Source organism: Citrus sinensis, chromosome 4 (genome assembly GCF_022201045.2).
Source record: "Citrus sinensis cultivar Valencia sweet orange chromosome 4, DVS_A1.0, whole genome shotgun sequence".
NCBI classification, from domain to species: Eukaryota; Viridiplantae; Streptophyta; class Magnoliopsida; order Sapindales; family Rutaceae; genus Citrus; species Citrus sinensis.
In genome coordinates, this window is record NC_068559.1 from 27,081,820 (window position 1) to 27,102,893 (window position 21,074).

The 21,074-nt window shown below is 36.6% G+C and overlaps 4 protein-coding genes across 10 annotated transcripts; 1 reads left to right on the plus strand and 3 right to left on the minus strand.

Annotated features, from left to right (window-relative positions):
* Positions 1–43: 43 nt before the first annotated feature.
* Positions 44–2,814, minus strand: LOC102621585 (protein PLASTID REDOX INSENSITIVE 2, chloroplastic). Its single transcript, XM_006483723.4, has 3 exons — positions 2,449–2,814; positions 2,264–2,359; positions 44–604 (listed from the first exon to the last, which is right to left on the minus strand). Exons 1-3 carry the CDS (start codon positions 2,704–2,706, stop codon positions 413–415), a joined length of 546 nt encoding a protein of 181 aa, XP_006483786.1. The 5' UTR covers positions 2,707–2,814; the 3' UTR covers positions 44–412.
* A 462-nt stretch (positions 2,815–3,276) lies between these two features.
* On the minus strand, positions 3,277–9,514 carry LOC102620577 (DNA polymerase lambda). Of its 4 annotated transcripts, none has more exons than XM_006483720.4 (14): positions 9,325–9,512; positions 9,114–9,218; positions 8,409–8,756; positions 8,174–8,252; positions 7,922–8,052; positions 7,774–7,836; positions 7,107–7,286; positions 6,963–7,016; positions 6,373–6,461; positions 5,808–5,898; positions 4,917–4,997; positions 4,430–4,497; positions 3,789–3,873; positions 3,277–3,696 (listed from the first exon to the last, which is right to left on the minus strand). In XM_006483720.4, the coding sequence occupies exons 1-14, from the start codon at positions 9,433–9,435 to the stop codon at positions 3,598–3,600; spliced, it is 1,584 nt and encodes a 527-aa protein (XP_006483783.1). In that variant the 5' UTR covers positions 9,436–9,512; the 3' UTR covers positions 3,277–3,597. The 4 variants fall into 4 exon arrangements, 3 of the variants coding, with proteins under 3 accessions (XP_006483783.1, XP_006483782.1, XP_006483784.1); XM_006483719.4 differs by having other exon boundaries at positions 9,081–9,218; positions 9,325–9,507; XM_006483721.4 differs by lacking the exon at positions 4,917–4,997 and having other exon boundaries at positions 9,081–9,218; positions 9,325–9,509.
* Positions 9,515–9,678: 164 nt separating this feature from the next.
* Positions 9,679–14,112, plus strand: LOC102619905 (DEAD-box ATP-dependent RNA helicase 22). 4 transcript variants are annotated; one of them, XM_025101068.2, is made up of 9 exons: positions 9,679–10,189; positions 10,285–10,572; positions 10,701–10,814; positions 10,908–11,350; positions 11,637–11,949; positions 12,351–12,503; positions 12,838–12,889; positions 13,105–13,162; positions 13,987–14,112. In XM_025101068.2, the coding sequence occupies exons 1-8, from the start codon at positions 9,857–9,859 to the stop codon at positions 13,152–13,154; spliced, it is 1,746 nt and encodes a 581-aa protein (XP_024956836.1). In that variant the 5' UTR covers positions 9,679–9,856; the 3' UTR covers positions 13,155–13,162; positions 13,987–14,112. The 4 variants fall into 4 exon arrangements, with proteins under 4 accessions (XP_024956836.1, XP_006483780.1, XP_006483781.1 ...); XM_006483717.4 differs by lacking the exon at positions 13,987–14,112 and adding an exon at positions 13,381–13,729; XM_006483718.4 differs by lacking the exon at positions 13,987–14,112 and adding an exon at positions 13,472–13,729.
* Positions 14,113–15,479: 1,367 nt separating this feature from the next.
* LOC102614568 (UDP-glycosyltransferase 74B1) lies at positions 15,480–18,142 on the minus strand. Its single transcript, XM_025100347.2, has 3 exons — positions 18,087–18,142; positions 16,878–17,547; positions 15,480–16,741 (listed from the first exon to the last, which is right to left on the minus strand). Exons 1-3 carry the CDS (start codon positions 18,140–18,142, stop codon positions 15,932–15,934), a joined length of 1,536 nt encoding a protein of 511 aa, XP_024956115.1. The 3' UTR covers positions 15,480–15,931.
* Positions 18,143–21,074: the final 2,932 nt, after the last annotated feature.

Consider the following 21,074-nt stretch of genomic DNA (forward strand, 5'->3'; position numbering starts at 1 on the left):
ATCTTAAGATTTTTCTTTTAGATTTTTAGACCAGTCCACCACGAGGAAAAATAAAGTTAATTGATTGAGACAAAGCGTTATCACCGATACAGTCCCACCAAAACCAAAGTTGATGAGCGCTCTTGGTAACAAACATAATATGAATTATAACAGGCTGAAAGTTGAGAAGCAAAAGACCAAATACTTCCACAGTGATTAAGATTCCGACTGAACACATCTATTATCCCCACTTTCGGAAGTCACTACCACTGCAAAGCTAGCTCGAACCATAATTTCCCTCTTCATCTTCAGATTTTGCATGGACTTCTCAGTTAACAGATACTGACAAGGGTAAAATTTTCCTCAATGAGCTCCAAAAACGTACATAAACGATATCAAAATCTATGTCAAGCATGAGATGAAAGTTTTTGTTTTAATCACTATCCCCAGTCCATTCCTTCCAGTCCTTGTCGACATGTCTCTGAGCCCATTTCACAGCTGCACGAGCAGCTTGTGGCCCTCCAGGCAATCCTCGTTCATTTAAAGTATCAGCCATGTCAATGAATGGGAGGACTAAGAGTGTTCCAGGACCACCGTACTCACTGTGCAAGAAGGTGTTGAATATCTATTAAAAATAATAAAATACAACAAGGTCAAGAATCTGTTAACTTGTCCGCACAACAGTGCATCAAGTAGTCAGGAGCCATTCGGCAACAAGAAAAACAATCAAGCAACATAAAGCAAAAAAATCAAGCAAATGTACAGCTAACATACAAAAATCTTGAGTTACATGGTGGAGACCAGATATATATATTTTTCTTTGGGGGGTGGGGGGGGTGTGGAACGAATTTACTGTCTAAAGATGTACTCCTGTGTCAACAGAGAATAACACAGTCATTCTATGGTTAGTAACTTGGGTACATGCAATTTGCTGAAACTGTGCCACCTGCAATATAATTGTCACAGAGTGTAAAATCTTTATCAAAACCAAGTGAAAGCACCATAAATAAATCTAGAACACTGTGACAGTTTTCAGTCTCTACATTAAAAATAAAATTAACTTCTTTCTGAAGAAATAAAACCTGCAACTACCTTTTAATTTTACACTTTGTCTTCTTGTCTTAATACATATCTGTTCGAGGAGCATCAATCAGTTCATCTTTTAATTAAAAAATATTAAATATCACCAATTTCATTTGGCAACATTAGTATGGATGATTCTTTGCAGCAATTAATGGGAATATTTCTATCTTGTCCCCATTTTAATTTTCTATTTCTCTACTTATTCTGATAATGATAATAACAATTTGAAGAAGCCTGTTGGAACTCAAGAGGAAACTCTTATGGCCTTTAGTGAAAAGTGCAAATTGATATGTCCGAAGTTATGAATTTTTTATTGTCTTATAGAGGTTACTTCTACATTTTGGGTCACTCCAATTATTTTAATCGAAAAAACCTTACCAAAGAACAGATCACAGACCACAACTTTACATGACCATAGTTCTTGTGCATTGCAAAATGCAGAGGGACCCTGCAGAATACAGAAGTGTTTTTTCCTAAAGAAATTTTTAGAGTTAAATTATTAAACAAATGACAATTTCTATACTTGTGAAAGTGCCTCTGCATTTGATAACTCCATATACTATTTCTCTCTTCTGTTTGTCCAAAAACACCACAAGTGTAGGTTTAGGTGATCTCTCAATTTTCCTTTATCATAGTTAAGATCCCTCTTACAACTGGGTGCTTTCTATATGAATAATATACGACGGGGCTAGCATCCCGCCATCCACCAGCTGCCAGAGGCATTCCCAATGTACATCTAGAGGAACTGGTTGCACTTTATTTATTTTCAGAGACTAGTTGCCAATAAATAGACTAATGAATAAGACCTTTTGTGATAAAATGATTTCTACAAGTCATCTAAATAACGACTTTCATGCTTCAGTGCAGTGAAACTCACAATTAACTTTTAACCACAAGTAGAATATATGATGAGACATCTACAAAATTTGATGTTCCTCATTTCTAATCTTCTTCTGGTGCACAAAAGAGGTCCAAACCAGATATGGAAGAATCGAGTCATATATTTACCAAAATGAAAAAATGAATCACAAATCCGCGGGGCGGCTGGGGGGGGGGGGGGGGGGGGAGAGGGACAACGCGCCAACAGAAAATACTTGTTGACCAACAACTCTGTCTTCTCACTGAAACCAAATTCTATACAATCATCACAAGAAGTTTAAAATGGAAAAAAGAAATTTGACAAAGTAAAAGAGAGCATCACCTCGGTGCAGATTCCTACAACGTCTTCAAGTGAATCTCCAAACATATCTTTCTTGGCAAGCTTGTTGAGCAGATGGGTCCTAAACTTCTGTGTCTCCTGAACCCAGAAAAGCCTTCATCAGAATCAGGTAATTCACCAAACAGGACAATGAGAGCACAAGAAAGAACAGTAATAGGGAAGCTTACAGAATCAGCAAATTCGGGAATTGGGTCAGGAAATTTGTACTCAGCAGCTCTACAAATGTGGTTTCGGAACGAGGCAGAAAATGAAAGAGGTGATAGTTGTGCTTTCTTGCTAATTGTAGAGGAGTCATGCAGCTTGATACCACCACCGAGTAAAACAGATGAGTTGCGATGAAAAGCAAGACGCAGAGAAGAAGAAGAAAAGGGAGAACACGGGTCGAGTTTTGAAGAGATGAGGGATCTGTTACAATAACAAGCCATATCTCCGCGCCTCTGACTCTAAGGGTCAGTACCTTATCTGGTTCTGCTGTGTTGTATCGCCTGATAATTGATAATAAGTGAGGGTTTACGGTATTCAAACCAAAAAAAAAAAAAAAAAAAAGGTGAGGGTTTAAGGATATTTTTAAAAACCCTCGTCTGTTTTCAACGTAGACATTCGCTGCACCAAAGTTACTGTGGTAAAATCTGACCATCAAAATTTGTTTAATTTAAAACGACATTTTCTTAATCAACATAGAAGAATCCTCTTTCTCTAAAAATAAATAAATAACTTAATTAATTAATAATGACCATCAAAATTTATTTAATTTAACACGAAGCTTTCTTAATCAACATAAAAGAATCCGCTTTCTCTAAAATAAAAATAATAATAATAAAATGAAAAAATCAAATAAGTTAGTAGGGGGAAAAAATGCTGCATAAGTCAAGCTTGTTGTTTACTTTCAATATATGAGCAACTAAAATTTACCTTTCAAATCCCAAAAATCAAAATAGATAAATATACATACATATAGTGCTAAAAGCTTCGATCATTCAAACAGAACCATCCCCGAAAAGGCAAGAACGTCAGTAAAATTTTCTAATATTCCTAAATCTGCAGTAAAGTAATTTAAATTACACAGAGAAATGTTTAGGATAAAAATTTTATAAGAACACAGAATTTTTACACCAAAAATATATACATTCAAAAACATCAAGTCTGATAACTTAAGTCGAGCATCAAACGCAAGGCCTGTCACCATGACCACCAGCACACTTTACGGTATAATTAGTACCAAACATATGTCTGTTGACAGCCTCCTAAGTACAGCCTGCCCTTTGATGCGTGCCTATCTACAGCATCATCTTACTGCTAAACACACTGCACATGTTTCACAAATTTCTTTCATGAGGTTCTAGCCAAGGAAATCCCAGGAAATCAAACACCTCCTTTTCAGTATCAAATTTCAAACTTGTTCTCGCCCTTACACCCTGCAGTAAAATTAATTCACATAGCTGAGCTTTTTAATGAACAAGGAAACGAAGTTCTAGCAATGAGATGATTCTGAAATCCAGCTGATAACCTGTTTACCGCCTGAGCCATAAGTAGCTGGAAACAGCCCTGTATCATCAAGTCGGTATCCTTTGGATTCTGCTAGTAATCTCAACCTGCAACAATTGAAAATGTATGGCAATGTTTAAGATGGAAATTCCTCATCCAGGAAAATATACCACGGATAAACTGCAGACCATCTATTGTTAGTCTACATATTGGTTCTACTTCTCTTACAAAAATTCTCTGTTCAAGTGGAAGTATCAAACATCAATAACAACATAATATCCAAGTCCAGGAAGAGAGTAGAGACCTCCTATTACATTATCAAAGCTCTAATTTATCAAACATCAATAACAACATAATATTCAAGTCCAGGAAGAGAGTAGAGACCTCCTATTACATTATCAAAGCTCTAACTTATGTCATTCATTTTTTCTACAAACCAGAAACTGCCGAAACAACAATAGCAAACTTCATAGGAAGTGGGCTCCTGCCAGAACCCTACAATCTTGGGAAAGCAGGAAACTCATGGACTTCCAAGAAGTAGGTATCCTGAGAAATTGAGCCAAATTACCAATTGATGGCCTTCTAAAATTCAAACCTCTGAAATATAACACTGCACAAATTAAATTATTCCCAAATATTCAACTATTAGTGATCTAAACATACCTCCTATTTAGTACATCATTCCCGGTCCATGCTATTAGCCCAAACGCATATATGTCCCTTGGATACACCTTTAGAATACAAAAGATATAATGTAAAATGATAATTAAAGTGGTATGTGGTTGTCTGGAACTTTGAACCTAATTGAAAAAAAAAGAAAGAAAGAAAGAAGAAGAAGAAGAGTTTCAACCATGACTATGATGAAATATGTCAATGACAAATCAAATGGAAGAATGAACAGAAAAGATGTAATTCAACAATAAAACCAATGAAAAGAATAACAAGCGCAGGTTTCCAACCACAGGATTGGAAGGAAGTACCGTAGACCCAGCCAAAACAAGGGCAGGTTAAACATAAAGGGTTACGCTGTCATATTATTATATTCAAATTAAAAGGGACAGGTATGTGGATAATCCTTTCTCTGTTCTTTCTTCTATTGAATGCTGTCATCCTAAGTTATTTAAAGTATGAGTGATAAACTAGCAAGTACTTTGAAATCAATGCGATGCCGCAGCTCTCGACCAGGATAGGTGCAGAGACCAAAGTACGTATCAACACCAGAATCGGTGCCCTGTCAATGGTTTAAACACGTGATAGCAGGTGAGAACACAAAAACGTGGGTGATGCAATACATAGAGATAAATGGTCAAAAACATACGCCTTAACTTATAACAAAAGATTCAGGCTAAGAGAAAACAACATTTTTAGAAAGACATGTGATGATAAAGTCCAGAAAAATATTACCTTTCTTCAGTAGTTTGAAAGAAACTATATAAAAATGATAAGGGAATGAGAGAAACTTAATGTATTACAGTTTTCAGTTCAACGAAAATAGAATTATCATCTGATTATGGCCCTATGCAATTATCTTCCAATAACTTTTCTGTTCTCATAAATGCAGAGAACACAAAAGTTCTCTTTGCTACCTTCCGCTTTCAATTTCTAGGAAAATGACATGTAAGAGAATAGCATTTTTCAGCCGGGAATAGATTAAAACTAATTCTCCTGATACACTAGAGTAGGATTTTTCGATATTCAAAGACCAAATAAATAATTAAAATTACTGAAAGAAAATTAAAAAAGAAGGAAGCCAATCTCCTTGGGCACAAGACCAATGGCCAATGAGGAGAAGACTTCTACCGACCAAATACCTAGATTTGTGAATTACTCAAGGAATCAACATGAACAGATGGTAATTCATACACCATAGAATTTTGTAGTGCAATTCCAACAGTCTGTCAAATGATACACAAATCTGTGTAACGATAAAGAACAGGGCAGCAACTGATAGGTCAGGTATTATCTGACCACGTCTATTCATACAGCTCATCTACAATTAAGTTGTATTGATAACAATACAAAAAAAAAAAAAACATATTACCTCCTCGCTGTGAGTGCTGAAAATCAAATCCTCTCTTAAGAACTTCATTTCCTTTAACTTCTTCACATATTTTGACAAGAAACCCTTATGACTGAAAGTACAGAAACAATTAAGCCAGAATTTCATAGCCAATTTCATTACAAATAGACAGGACAGAAACCAACTGATAAGAGTGAACATACAAAACTAGATTTGTACTGATAAGAGGTATATTGTAATATTTTACATTGTAATATTCACATCTTAATAAATTGAAGAGAGCATTTTAGAAACTGGTGGCTCATAGAGCTGTTTGCTTGGCATCAAAAGCTAAGAGCTTCCATTGTAGCTCTTCCAACGCACTTCAAAGTTGAACTTAAAGGCTTCTAGACACAATCAATTCTCTAGGCACCAATAATGGTAAGAGGATCCGAAGATAAAAATAATGGTCAACAAAGAAGTCTTAAATAATCGCAGCTAATTGACCTTATTAAATATAAACAGCTGCCTGATCTTTTCTAATCAAAACAAGACAAAAACCCATAACTATTTATAAGCAAAAATAAACTAGATTCGCATTTTTTACCTTTTTCTATCAGGATGCATAATTACAACATCTAGATCTCCACAGGAAGCCTTTCCACGTCTGTATGATCCTCCACACAAAATGATCACCTTCAGGACAAATATGGTAACATCAAATGAGTTGTAACGCCACGTACAAATATTTATGTCTATGGCTCCTGAACAATATGCCTTATAGCCTTAAAAGGACAGTTTTGTATGCTTAAAATGCTAAAGGTTCAGATTCAAACTCTAATACATCTTATGATATAATGGAGATCGATGTCACCGGCCAAAAAGACTATTGGATCAAAATTTACAAAAATGAATCATCAACCAAGGACTTATTTATACGGGCAAACAAAAGTGTAACTGTCAACTAGTGCATTTTCTTTACATATATAAAGGTTGAGGCAACTATTCGTTGTAATTGTTTATTCTTCACAAGCGCGTGTGCACATATACAAAAGAGAGAGAAAGAGAGAGCAGAAATTGAGTACATCCACTTCATTGTGAACCAACCATGCCTTGTATGTCCAGTTCATGACAACAAAATCATTAATGAGGCATTCAAAGTATACTTCAATTCAGTTCAATACACATGGTGCTCACCTCAGGCAAAACTTCTTCCCCGGCTTTCTGCAGAAGACGTTCCATCTGCTCAACCTAAGCATGCAGAGTGCATCAAACTTTGGACATAAGGAGAAATGAACGAGAAAAAGAAGAATAAGTTCAAGGAAGAGCAAAATATCAAACCTCATGGCGTGGAATCCTCGTCTTAATGTCATCGAAATATTTCAAACCTAATCTCTGAGAATGTGTTAATGAATCTTCATTCTTCAAATCATCTAGTGTACGGTGTCCTTTCTCATATAATTTCTGTGCAGTTGCAGGACCAATACCCCAAACTTCCCCAAACAAACTGATTGTCCGTACCTGCAAATTATTAACAATTTAAGTACAGCATTAGTGGATAATCCACATAATTTTCTGTCAGATGGATGCATTTCTTTTCCTGTTCTTCCCATAAACTATGCTTTGAGAGGAGCCACCAAGGTATTTACATGCAAAACTATATTTTCCTTTTAAAACCAAAAGCAATAGCACTGAAAGCAATCAGAAAAGAGGAAAAATATAAGGAACCATAATGCTGAATGAAAGCTTGTAAGAAGATAACACAAAGAAAGATAAATTAAGAAGCATCAGACACCCAATTATTGTTAAACAGAAGCTTCAGTTAAAATAATAATAATAATATTAAAATTCCAAATTCTAAAAAAAAAAAAAAAAAACAGAAAAGAATTAGTTCCGATTGAATTATGCATAAATGAAGTGGCAGTAGATAAGAAGAGTATAAATCTGAATTTGATTCACTACACAGTACAAATTGTCAACCTTATGTTGCTGAGAATCATTGCATTACCTTTTCATCCTTTTCAAAGTGCTCCAACTTTGATAATTTCCCAGTAGTTACGATCTCCTGAATCTGCATGCAAAAAATGTTGAAAAACGACAATCATTTAAAGAACTGCTGAACACTTTTGACTTTAAGCTTGTGGTTGATCACTAACATGATCCTGCATTGACTTTCCAATCCCTGGCAGGCCTTTAACCTGATCTGCACTTTCAATTTTAAATGGTAACTTCTCAATAACTGGAATAGCCTTGTAGTAGCTAAATGATCTCCGATCCTCACCCAGTGCTTCCCATATAAAAAACAAGCAACAAAGTACTTATAAGAAAACAGTGATAGGAAAAGAAATTCTCTCTCAGTGAAATAGATTTAATAGAAAACATTTACAGATAATAGAATCAAGCCTCACCCCTATATATGTTGATAAGCTTTCCAAATATCTCAGTGATATTCTTGTTTAAATCAGGTGGATTGTACAGCAGGGATGGCTAAAAAAGATTACCCTGATTAGTTAAAAAAAAAATTCCATGGAAATAACTATAAGAATATATCTAACACGATAAAATTGAGATGCAAACATTACTGACAAAATAAAACAAATTTCCAGCATAAAGTAAGCTTTACTGTTCATTACTAGATCTTACATCCGTAATATGATGACTGGAGAAATCTGGACTGGCACTTGCAGTGCTCAGAGTGTTAGTCAAACTTTCAGAACTCATGGGACTATTCGATGGCTCAGATAGAGCATTGGTTTCCGCATCTCCCTTGCTTTCTGCTTTGAAGTGTTCCACGTCCTCAGTAGAGGATTTGATCTTTTTCCGATGAGATGATTCACCATCACTTGAAGTATTTCCATTTCCTTGTATTTGACTCAAGACCCTGTCTGCTATATTTTCTCCTTCTGGATGCAGTTTTATACGATACAAATCCTCAGAGACCTTTTCCCCTAATCTCAAGCTGTCCTCCAGCCATTGATAATGGATAACACTCTGCAAACAAGTTATTATTTATTATAGGATTCTAAACTTGCCACAACTTAAATTGCAAGAAAACTCGAAGAGAAAGAATTAGCAAAGTCAATGTATGTTTCTAGGAGCTTTCACAAAGTGTTGTAAGAAATATTACTTTTAGGAGAGCAAAGAAAATGATAGGTGATTGATCCAAATTCCACAATTACTCTTTAGAACTCTCTAAAAAAGGCTCTAAGGCACATTCCAAATAAAGATAGACAGTAAAACAGAGTAAAATTTTAACAGTTATGGAATAACTGCATCACAATGAGAAATAGCGGGAGACAAAGAATAGAAACCGACTCCTTTGAAGCGTGCGAGGTGTTGTTTACTGACTTGTTGAAGAAGCGCTTCTAAATCCATCGCTAAAACATGCGTGACTTTCTTGGATAGCTTCTCCTCAACAGTAGCCCCCATTTGCACCAGCTTCTGCCTCCAAATCTTAAGTGCCCAAAAGGCGATACCCATTTAAAATAAACATTTTGTCAGTAAAGAAATTTAGTTTCACATAAGCGCGGATTATGAAATCACAATCGGGGATTAAAACCTGTAATCGACGGTTTTGAACTCCCTTTTCGACTAAGAAAACGCGCATTCCGGTGAATATACCGTTCGAGTCAAGAGCTGGAGTTGGTTTTCTGGTTGTTTTTGGCGCCATTGGACTTCTTCATCTTCTTCATGAAGCTGGAGTCCTGTGTATATACTAGTTTAAAAAAAATAAAAAATAGATAAAAAAAACCCGTAACCGCATGAGAGGATTGGTTCTGGTAGGCTCCAATGTAGTGTAATTTGGGGAGTGTCCACTTAAAACGAGACAGAGTATTGACACGTGTAACCAAAGTTAAATAACCATGCTTTTATGCCTAAGGCACGGGCCGACCCTGGATGGGCTTAAGAAATTAGAACCACATTACATCTGAACGACCGACCATTTTGGAAACCGGATATCCAAATCCACCGCCAAAATCGGCACTGTGCGTAACTTGTGCTTGGAACCTTAAGTCCTTAAACCCTAAACCCCATCCTCCTTCTCTTGCTCTTCTGAGCGATACACGGAAGCCCACACACAAACAAAACAAATGATTCTCCATCGTTCATCTTCAATGTTCCACTTTTATAAACTATCATCTCCGCCTAAACTCCTTTCCAAATTCAACGCCTCTTCTTCATGTCTCTCCAACTCTGCTCCATCTTCATTTTATCCGCTCCGCGTCCGCTTTCTCGGGCTCAACCAATGGAAAGGCAGACCGTTCAGGGGATTCGCGGCTGCCGCTGCTGTCGTATCGGATAAAAATGGATCAAGCGATACGTTCTTTGCCGACGATAATGTCACATGGAAGTCTCTAGGCTTATCCGATCTCCTCATTCGTGCTCTCGAAAATTCCGGCTTTGGGAGACCCTCTATTGTTCAGGTTCCCTAATTCACTGTTGTTATTTCTAAAGGAAACCTTAAATAATAATGTTAAAAGAAAATGAATGCTGGATAATGGAAAATTTCCATTTGCAGGCTGCTTCCGTAGGACCTGTTCTTTCAGGAAAAGATGTTGTGATTGCGGCAGAGACTGGTAGCGGTAAAACACATAGCTACCTCGTCCCTCTGATTGAAAAGCTGTGCACTGCATTGGGTGATTCGGAGAATTCCAATTCTGATAAAGAGCCGACTCCTCCCCGTGCACCTTCTCTAGTTCTTTGTCCAAATGTAGTACTTTGTGAACAAGTGGTTCGAATGGCTAATGCTCTTTCTGCAGATAATGGTGAACCACTTGTACGAGCTGTAGCTGTCTGTGGAGGACAGGTTCTAATGCTCTAATCTTTCTTGATACTGATACAACTTTTACATATTGGTATGGCTATGCACGATTCTGGCTGATTTGTATTATTTGTTAGAACTTGAGATTCACAAATGAGAAACTTTCACTGCAGGGATGGCCAATTGGTAAACCTGATGTTATTGTGTCAACACCAGCAGCTCTTTTGAATAATATAGACCCGAAAAGACGCCGTCGCATGGAGTTTGTTCGTGGTGTAAAATATGTGGTTTGTTTACTCTCTTCCAGCCTTGTTGTTCATCTTGATTAACTGATAAATCACATAACTGTAATTGATTTGTTGCTTTACAATAACTGTCAGGTGTTCGATGAAGCTGATATGCTTTTGTGTGGGAGCTTTCAGAACCAAGTTATCCGTCTCATTAATATGTTCCGTTTTGATGAAAAACAACTCTCTCGAATGAATGAATCTGGAGTTGAGAAGCCTTTGGAAATGGATAATAGTTCCTTGACACAGCCTGACTTGCAGGATGAAGAGAACCTCCAAGATGAATATATCTCTGATGAGGGAAATTTTGAGGGTGATTCTGATGTTGAGGGCTTAACTGAGGAAACTAAATCTGGGTCCATTAAGAAAAAAGATTGGAGGAGAGTAAGAAAAAATTATCAGCGCAGTAAACAGTACATCTTTGTTGCAGCAACCCTTCCAATTAATGGAAAGAAGACTGCTGGGGCTGTGTTGAAACAGATGTTCCCCGATGCCGATTGGATTAGTGGAAACTACCTCCATTTTCACAACCCCAGGTGCTATTTTCAGTTGTTTTATTTAGTTATATTATGATCGATTAGTTTTCTTCTTTCAATTTGGCAATGACTTTCTTTTGCCAAATGATGTATAAACACAGCCATGGAATGCTTACTGTCACTTACAGGATATACCTTAATTCACAGTTTATCTGCTTTGTGAATTCAAGTGGCAGATTTAAAATTGTTGTTTAAGTTGTATCATATACTTTAATTGATTTGCGTTTGTTCCATTTGTTTTTACATGTTTGGTCTTGCTGGTAATTTTTTATTTCGTTTCATCCAGGTTGAAGGAGAAATGGATTGAGGTTACAGTTGATACACAGGTGGATGCTCTCATAGAGGCTGTCAAAGAACGTCTGGAATTTGGTGCTGAAACAAGTCGAACTATGGTGTTTGCAAACACTGTTGATGCTGTTTATGCAGTAACTAAGATTTTGAAAACAGCTGGGATTGAATGTTACTGTTACCATAAGGACCTTTCCTTGGAGGAACGTGCTAAGACATTAGTTAATTTCCAAGAGAAAGGTGGAGTGTTTGTGTGCACTGATGCTGCTGCACGTGGTATTGACATTCCAAATGTTTCACATGTTATTCAGGTGCTTGTCTTCTAAATACTGTATAAAAAGTGCTGTTTTTTCATGCATGATGCAAAGAGTATGCTCAAGTAAAGCGGATTTTTTTTTTTGGGTTAACTCATTATTATCCTATCCTGCAAAGGGTGACATCTGTGGATGGCCTGACTATTAGTTTCTGGTGGGGGCAGTGGTAGATTATAATCTTGAATGCTAATTTCTTATAGAAGCAAAATTTAATGCACTTCACTATCATCAAATCAGTTCTCTTAGCAATCTCTTCTCTTGTAAGATGTTTGATCTCTGACATTATAACATCCAGGAACTTCTTTTAGAATCAGTTTTCTACATTGTATTCAGAAACCTCTGTTCCCACAAAATCTAAAATTTTAATGGAGCTAAAAGAATGATTTGATTTGTTCCAGGCGGACTTTGCCACTTCTGCAGTGGATTTTTTGCATAGGGTTGGTCGCACAGCTCGAGCTGGTCAATATGGACTTGTCACTAGCCTTTATACTGAATCCAACCGGGATCTTGTCGACACAATTCGTCGAGCAGCGAAACTGGGCCAGCCTGTGGTAAATATCAACTCTTGCTGTTACAAGTTAGCTAAATATATGGTTTTTGGTGCTTATAAAGCGCTGTTGAAAGCTTATCCCCCCCCCCCCCCCCCCCCCCACACACACACACAACACCAAAAAAAAAGGCCTTGTTGAAAGAAATAAATTTGTTTTTCTGCTAACAATCTTACTCCTCAAGTGGTATAGGCTATGAAAATTTAGTCCAAATCATCATTTGACAAATGATTATGCATAAATTAGTACTGTAATGGAATAATCTAAGCAACAAGCATATACATCCTTTGTTCACCAGCAACTTCTTTAGTGATGCCTAAATTGTTTTTTGGTACAGGAAACAGCATTTAGCAGGAAAAGAAGCTTCCGAAACAAGCTTAAGAAGAGAGGTGAAGTACTGATTCTCTGCCAAGGTTTAAATGCCTCAACCCAAAAAATAAAAAAATAATTAAAAAATTGGCACTGTGGCAAAAACATAGTGGAGAGCTGGAATTTCTTTTGGATTCTAGCCAGTATTATATTCATTTTTAAATTGAGTGCAGTGATACAGATCGGTTATGATAAAAATTTGGGAACTAACATGTAAACATCATAATTTTAGCAGGTTCCATCAAAGATAGAGAGACATCAACTGCAGAACTGACAAGGGTTTAAGGAACTTGGTACGTAAAGGACCATTGATATTTCCTTTTCTTTCTTAGTAATATATATATGTAAATTATATACTGTAGCATTCCTCTGAATTGGCGCTGGAAATTCAAATGGCATATAGTATAGCCATATACATGTTAGAAATCAAATGAGAGAGTCCCAAACTGTTTCCTTTTCTTTCGTCTTTTATCTGCCCTGTAAACTTCCAACCATTTTGTGCCTGCTTCAGTCTAATTCATCACACGTTTCCACATCAATGTATCATTGCTGAAACCTGACACACCGTAATTTGGGTGGTCAATTGCTCTGAGGTGAGGCAGTCGTAGGTTACCATTATGTAATGATGGTTTCCAGAACGTTTGGGTCGCGTTTGAACAACATCCTCAAGTTCTCTTGAAAGACGCCGAGCTTGGGTTTTGGCGTGAAAAAAGAAGCAAATAATTGTGGGCAGAATTAGCCGTGGAATTGCTCAGATGAAAACAAACAGCTGCTGAGAATATAGCATTATGTGGTGTTCCTTTTCTACACCTTGCCGTAACAGGGCCACTCGATTTTAATACAATTTTGTGTGTTGTTACTTTTTTTTGCTCCCCTTCAAATGTTCGATATTCATAGAATTTTGTTTTTTTTTTTCACATGGAATTTTTGAAATTTGACTTTAAAGTTTAAACTATTCCCACCTTCCCCAACCACACCCCCCCCCCCTTCCCCACCCCCCCCCCCCCCCCCCCCCCCCCCTCCTCCAAAAAAAAAAAAACCCTGACGCAGTAGTTGTCTTAGTACGTAATAAGGGGCTATTTATTGTTCTTGATTCATTTGTTCCTTCATAACATAGCGGTCCATCGTCACGTCAAACCCAAGCTTGCGCTCTGGCATGAAACAAGAAGCAAATAATTGTGGGCAGAATCAGCCGTTGAATTGCTCAGATGAAAACAAACAGCTCCCGAGATGTGGTGCTCCTTTTTTTTTTCCCTCCAAATGTTCGATATTCATATAATTTTGTTAATTTTTTTCTTCACATTGAATTAATCAAATTTGCCTTTGAAGTTTAAACTATTCCTACCTTAAAAAAATATTAAAAAAAACTCACACAGTAACTGTCTTAGTATTTAATATGGGGCTATTGTCCCACATCAAAACATTATTCAATTCTTATTCTTAATTCATTTGTTCCTTTAAGAAGTGCATAACATTAGGGGTGGGCATCAACCCGCCCAACCCGTGAACCTGACCCAACCCGTGTGATTTTTTACGGGTTGGGTTGGGTTGATAAAATAAACGGGTTGGGTTGGGTTGTTAAATTCCCAACCCGCACTATTTGCGGGTTGGGTTGAGTTAAAAATTTTTAACCCAACCCAACCCGTTAACCCGTATATCCATATATAAATTTTGATATTTTATATAAAAATTAAAAAATATAAATATAAAAACTTTGAAATATTAGATTTGTTCTAAGGATTTTAATATTTGTATTTTTTTAGTTTATCTAATTAATTAATTTATTTTTGTTCACTAATTAATTAGACTATAACAATAGATTTTTTTCAAAAAACCAATCCAATCAACCTAACTCAACTGGTCAACCCATATGTGTGTAAAAATTATTATATAAATTTTGATATTTCATATAAAAGTTAAAAAATATAAATATAAAAATTCTTGGATTTGTTCTAAAGATTTTAACATTTGCATTTTTTTTTATTTTTAATTAATTTATTTATTTTTGTTCACTATTTAATTAAACTATAAAAATAAATTTTTTTAAAAGTCCAACCCAACCCACAGCTTTGCGGGTTGGGTCGAGTTGGGTTGAGATATGTAATGGGTTGGGTTGGGTTGAAATTTTTCAACCCGCTCTACATGCGGGTTGGGTCGGGTTGAAACCCGACCCGTGCCCACCCCTACATAACATAGCGGTTCACCATCATCCCTCTCCTGTGAAGGGTTATCTGTCTGGGCATGTACTTCATAAAATTTAATGTAATAATATAAGTCTCAATCATGTATATCTAATTGTAAATATCAGTGTAATATCTCTGCTATAATTACAGTTGTTGTAAATATCTGTGTAATGCAGTAATCTGATGATTAATCAGTATTAAAAAAAAAAAAAAAAAAAAAACGACAGGCCGAGGTTGTCTATCCGAAAGCGGGTCACGTACTTGGCTGTTTCACACTTCAGCTAAGAAACCACAAATGCCCATACCCTGCCCAAATAATAATGAGAGCAATTAATAGTTTGATGGTAATCAAGTCTCGAATGAAAAAGGAGGCATGTTCCAAGGCATCTGAGATTTTTAATTTTTTTCAAGCTCAGCGATCAGCATGGACAGAAATTACTAAATCTTTATATCAACTTCTTCACCGGTACAAGAGCACTCTTCTTTTACTTCACTCAAAATCAATCTAAATGCAACTACTAATCAATCTAAACTCACTTGCCACTACAAATCAATTACAAATGCAGAAATTGACCCCAGATACAATCACCACAAATAAAAAGAATTCCAGCTGAATCTTCACAAATTCAAGCCATAAATTTTCTAAATTTCCGAGGTGAGATTTGTGGAGAGACCCACGCCACGTGTGAAGAGATCTACGGCAAGAGAGAGAGAGAGAGAGCCGATGGTGAGAAGGGAGCACGGTGAGATTTGGCGTGAGGTGAGAGGGAGAACGCGTGTGTGACGCGTGAACTGTGGAGAATTTGTATTCAGCTCAAAACCCACCGTTGGGTTCAAAGCGTGGAGCTAAATGTGGAGAGAATCTCGTTTTCCCTTAATTTATCGTGGAGTTTGACGCAGACATCTTTTAGCAACTGGCATCCAAGCTTGAACACAATTGTCGTTCGAATGCTTTAGTTTTCCGTTGCTAGAACACATCAATGCGTTGACAAAATCACAAATATTCTGATCAGAACTCCCTCCTTCCCTCATAGCTTTCTCTGACTTCTTCTTCCATTCACTAGCATTCTTCTTGATCACTTGGCTCCTCTCTCCTTCCATAACTTCCTTGAAGCACTTGAGGATCTCTTCTTTCCTCACGATCCCTTTTTCATCTTCCTTAGCTCTAACCCCGATTCCCCAAACCTCCTCAATATACTTGGCATCAGTCAATTGATCAGCCCATTGCGGCACGCCAATCATGGGCACCCCAAGGCTCAGACCTTCAAGCGTTGAGTTCCACCCACAATGAGTCACAAAGCATCCTACAGCTGGATGTTCGAGCACTTCTAGCTGGTTGCACCAACTCACAACCAGACCCTTTTGTTTTGTTGAGTCCATGAACCAATTTGGTAACTTCTCTTGCTGGGACTCCCTAACAACCCAAAGGAAATCCAAACTGCTGTCTTTCAATGCCAATGCAATCTCTTCCATCTGTTCAGCTGTCAGTGACACCATGCTGCCAAAGGAGATGTAAACAACTGACTGTTGTGGCTTTGTTTCTAGCCATTCACTGCATTCTTCACTGAGTGGCTGCCATAGACTCGATCCATATCCACTATCCCCCTTGATCCTGCCATCTAAGTAGGCGGATGGAACCATCGGACCTATCAGCTTCCCTGGCCATAGCTCTGATATGCTTCTTGCCCCCTTTTTGTAAAACACATATTTATATAATAACCAAATTAAAACCAGTAACTATTACCACCACCGCTAAATATACAATAGTAGTAATAATAATAATAATAAGTTGCGTGATGAGTTAAGTAAGGAATAGTACTCGTACCTCGCCTTCTAATTCTTGAAATGTATTTCCAAATATCCAATCAGCCTTATCCAAGTTGGAATACTGGCCGAGTTTCATGGCTAAGTAGGCAGGGTAACTTTCAGGAAACTTAACAAAAGTTGGCAAGTCAATGAAGTTCAATGAAGGCAGGCCAGGGATCGACAAGGGCGTGTCTTCAAGCTTCACGGGCAGTGTAAGCAATCCATGATGCATGCGACAAAATATGTTGCACACAGTGGCTGAATTAGTGAAAAACGCGGCTCCGTACAAGCCATATTCCTTGGCCACATCAAGAGCCCATGGCAAAAACGAATCGTACACAACACAGTTAACAGGAAAGCTGGAGTTTTTGTACCTTTTGATGAGCTCAGAAAGAGTTCGTGAGCCGTTGTCCTCAAACGACTTAAGGTACAAGTCCTCGTTTTTGGCTTGAGCATAGCCACCTTCATCGAACCCATCGGAAATTGGCTCGACACCGACGTGCGGGGCGCATATGGACTTGGCAGTGTAATGGGTTGTGGCTAATGTAGCCTTAACGCCTTTAGAGGCTAAACGTTTTGCAAATTGAAGGAGAGGATTTATGTGGCCTTGGCTTGGATACGGGAGAAGCACCACGTGCCTTCTATTCTTATTCACGGCTTTGGGCTTCAAGTTTCTTTTGGCAAGGGGCCTTATTTATAAGGCTGGCGCTAAGTTACGCGAATTTAATTTGTGCCCCTCGCACAACTACAGTATTCGGTCCCACTAGAAGTATTATAATTGTAAGAGAGTCGTAAGTTATATTCAACGTAACTTAGGCCCTCCCTATTTATAATTAAACCAAAACAAATCCACGTCATCACATGCCGTCGACCGTTTGTAATTTTCGAAATCATTCGACATCAACAATGTGAAACCATTTTTGAGAATAAGGTAATCATTAAGTTCTATAAGTAACTTTTAATCCGTGAAATATACAAAAAGTCGGTGTGTAGAAAATGGACTAAAATTAGGAAATGAAACCGACGGAACAATGCCTAACATATTAATAATTGCCAATATATTAAATAAAGTGGTAGCAAGAAATCGATAAATGTAAAATTAAAAAACAAAATGCAATGTTTAAGTTCCAAGTTGTCGTTAATAATCAACGTTATGGTCACCAAACAAAAATTTTGGGCCAAGTTTTTGCGACAGATATCCATGTGTTTGAAAAAAGATCGCCATTGCCCGTTAGTATAACCTTGTGGAGAAGAAATTGAACCCGAGATAACATGTGACGTCATTCGTATTACATCATGTATGCAATAAGTTCCGTTGAATAATTGTCGATGCACATCATGACGTAACACTTTTTGTCCCTGTGCAATGATGAAGACGAGTGGAAGACTCCAGAGATCCGTGACCCCTAATCCCATGCCGATGCCTGCTGCCGAATAATTGAGCTTGTCGGAACAAAATAACAAAACAGTTCCTGTAATTTATACTCGACTAAACTTTATTCATCACGCCAAGGAAACAATTATTTTATTATTTATTTTTACTGAAAAGTCTTGGGAAATTTATAAAAATAACTATAAAAATTTTATCATTTTCACAATTAACTCTCTAAATTTTTTTCTATCAACATTAGCCAAAGACACATTTTTCTCCCCAAATTACCCTTGTTTACAAATCAAAAGTAACTTTTTTTTTCCTTTTTTATCAAACCAAACGCAGTTTTGCACTCTTGAATCATCACCGGCGACAGGCACCTATCGCACGAAGCTTGAGGCAGATTGTCCAACAACTCGCAGCAAGCAACCGCACTGAAACTTTCATGTAAGTTTAGAAAATAACTCACACCACTCAGTGATGCCGATTGGTGTTGGATCCGAATGGATTATGATCGGATTTCACTTTTACTGTTCACCGTCGGCGTTTACCATTGCCTTTTGTCGTCACCGGTGATGATTCAAGAGTGCAAAGCTGCGTTTGGTTTGATAAAAGGGGAGAAAGAAAGTTGTTTTTGGTTTGTAAACAAGAGTAATTTGGCGAGAAAAGTGTGTGTTTGGCTAATGTTGATAGAAAAAAATTTAAAAGGTTAATTGTAAAAATAATAAAAATTTTATGGTTATTTTTGAAAATTTTCCAAAAGTCTTGACGAAAACCCAAAAAAAATAATAATAATAAGTGAGCCGACATCATTACTAGCTATGACTCTCTTTTTTCATCACGGGCCTTCAATTCATGTTATGTCGGAGAAATAGAGAAAGTGTCATCCACCCTGTAATATATTTATGATTGTTTTTAATTTAATGATAAATGTATATACAAAAATTGATCGGAGGGAACCACGAGATGATGATGTGATAGCATCAACATCACTTAGGGTGTGTTTGAGATTGAGGTTGGACAACTGTAATTTAAAAATTACAGCACTAAAATATTTGGTAAACACCAATTGCTATAGTTTGGAAGTTATGTTGATATAATTTTTCACTTGTATAATGAAAAATCTATTATATCTTTAATAATTTTATTAAAATTATTATTTAAAATTTACATTTACTATATATTACTAACCTTTATTTTATAGTTACAATTTTTTTTTTCCACAGCAGCTGTAGCTTAAAAGCTACAACACCTCAATCTCAAACGCACCCTTAAAGTTTTATGATATTTTCATATCTCTTTCAAAAGTTTATTCATTTAAGAAAAATAATGAATCTTTCGTGGTGGCATTTGATCTACATTTGAGCTAGTCTTTGTCGAGAAAACTATGGTGTAACGGTGGTACCGTACCACCGTTGCATCGTAGCCGGACCCAATCTTTGTTCTTCATAAAATAAATAACATTGGCATAAAAGAAAATATGAATAAAAAGTGTGACATAACGATAATAAAAATAATGTTACACATATTCAAGATTGTAGTGTTAATTAAAAAATTTTAAATAATTTTTTTATTAATACTATAATTTAGGCTTGAATATTATATCTTATCTTATGTATTGTATTTAACTCTAATGTAATCTTGTAAATTTATGCTGCAACAACATTATATTATCGACTATTATTAATCCTTTAATAAAAAACATATTTTCCTCTAAAAACAAATATTAACACTATCACTTCCATAGGATCTCACATAATTTTTGTGGCTATTTATCACTTTACTAAGGAAATTAAAATGACAGGCGATGATGACTTGATGAGTAATGAAAAGAGCAATAACGTATATTCCCAGTTCTAACTCTCAGGCTCAGCTACTGCTTGATCTAGGCCAAGCTAGGGAATCATATTAATGGAGAGAGAAGTGGGTACATACATATACCCCCACCAAATTTAGTGACCTCGAGCTGTGGTCCAGTTCGGGTTATAGTAGTGTAGAACAGGCTATATAATCCGATGTGAATGGTCTGGAAAACAAGGCAATGAGCATGCATCATCCCTTTATTTACGCTTTTCAGTGGGCTTGGGAATAAAGATTGCACGAAGAAATGCAAGACAAGGACAAGGGCACACACAATAAGGATGATGATCATGAGCTCATGTGTGTGTGTGTGTGTTGTTGTATTATTGGTGGGTACAGTATAGAAAATGTTAAGGAGCAAGTAATTAAGTGAAGTGGAAGAGAGACAAATGGAAAAAGGCTAAAGGAGTGTATAGCCACAATCACGGCTTTGTTATTCATATATGAAGGTACCAACAATTTGCATTACATTATGCTATATTTATGGCCAAATATCAAGCCGTGTCCGTGGGATGCAGGTGATGCAAGTGCTGTCTATAGCTAAAAATCACACAAACCACAAATTTCGCTTGGATGCGATAAGCTTTTGCAGACTTTCTGTGATTAACGAGATTACACTAATTTTGGTGGCTAGTCATTTTATAATATTTATCTTAGATCAAATCAATACTCAGGATCTTGGATATATCAGTTCTTACATATATACAATACCAGACACTTGCACTAAAGAAGAACTTTATATATATATATATATATATATATATATATATAAACTTAGATTCATGTATTTGTGAAAATCTAAAAAAATTATTAAACTGTGTCCCAAATTTTAACAAATACAAGACTAATATGTATAAATACTTTGTTCTAAGCTCTTTGACCAATAATAATCACTCCACGTGAACATCAAAATTCACCTAAATTCTACCTTTTTTTTCTTTAAGCCAAACCAAAATCGACATCCACTATTTATTTAGGCCAACC

Coding starts and splice junctions, on each gene's coding strand:
- LOC102621585 (XM_006483723.4), bottom strand. CDS start 2,706: ATGGCTTGTTATTGTAACAGATCCCTCATCTCTTCAAAACTCGACCCG. Junction 2,360..2,448: donor TTCCCGAATTTGCTGATTCT/GTAAGCTTCCCT, acceptor TTCTGGGTTCAG/GAGACACAGAAGTTTAGGAC. Junction 605..2,263: donor TTGTAGGAATCTGCACCGAG/GTGATGCTCTCT, acceptor TATTTTTAATAG/ATATTCAACACCTTCTTGCA.
- LOC102620577 (XM_006483719.4), bottom strand. CDS start 9,435: ATGGCGCCAAAAACAACCAGAAAACCAACTCCAGCTCTTGACTCGAAC. Junction 7,837..7,921: donor GAAAGTCAATGCAGGATCAT/GTTAGTGATCAA, acceptor TTTTGCATGCAG/ATTCAGGAGATCGTAACTAC. Junction 4,498..4,916: donor GGCATCGCATTGATTTCAAA/GTACTTGCTAGT, acceptor TGTATTCTAAAG/GTGTATCCAAGGGACATATA.
- LOC102619905 (XM_025101068.2), top strand. CDS start 9,857: ATGATTCTCCATCGTTCATCTTCAATGTTCCACTTTTATAAACTATCA. Junction 11,950..12,350: donor ATGTTTCACATGTTATTCAG/GTGCTTGTCTTC, acceptor GATTTGTTCCAG/GCGGACTTTGCCACTTCTGC. Junction 12,890..13,104: donor AAACAAGCTTAAGAAGAGAG/GTGAAGTACTGA, acceptor TAATTTTAGCAG/GTTCCATCAAAGATAGAGAG.
- LOC102614568 (XM_025100347.2), bottom strand. CDS start 18,142: ATGACGTCACATGTTATCTCGGGTTCAATTTCTTCTCCACAAGGTTAT. Junction 17,548..18,086: donor CCACAAGGTTATACTAACGG/GCAATGGCGATC, acceptor CTTATAAATAAG/GCCCCTTGCCAAAAGAAACT. Junction 16,742..16,877: donor TTCAAGAATTAGAAGGCGAG/GTACGAGTACTA, acceptor TTTTACAAAAAG/GGGGCAAGAAGCATATCAGA.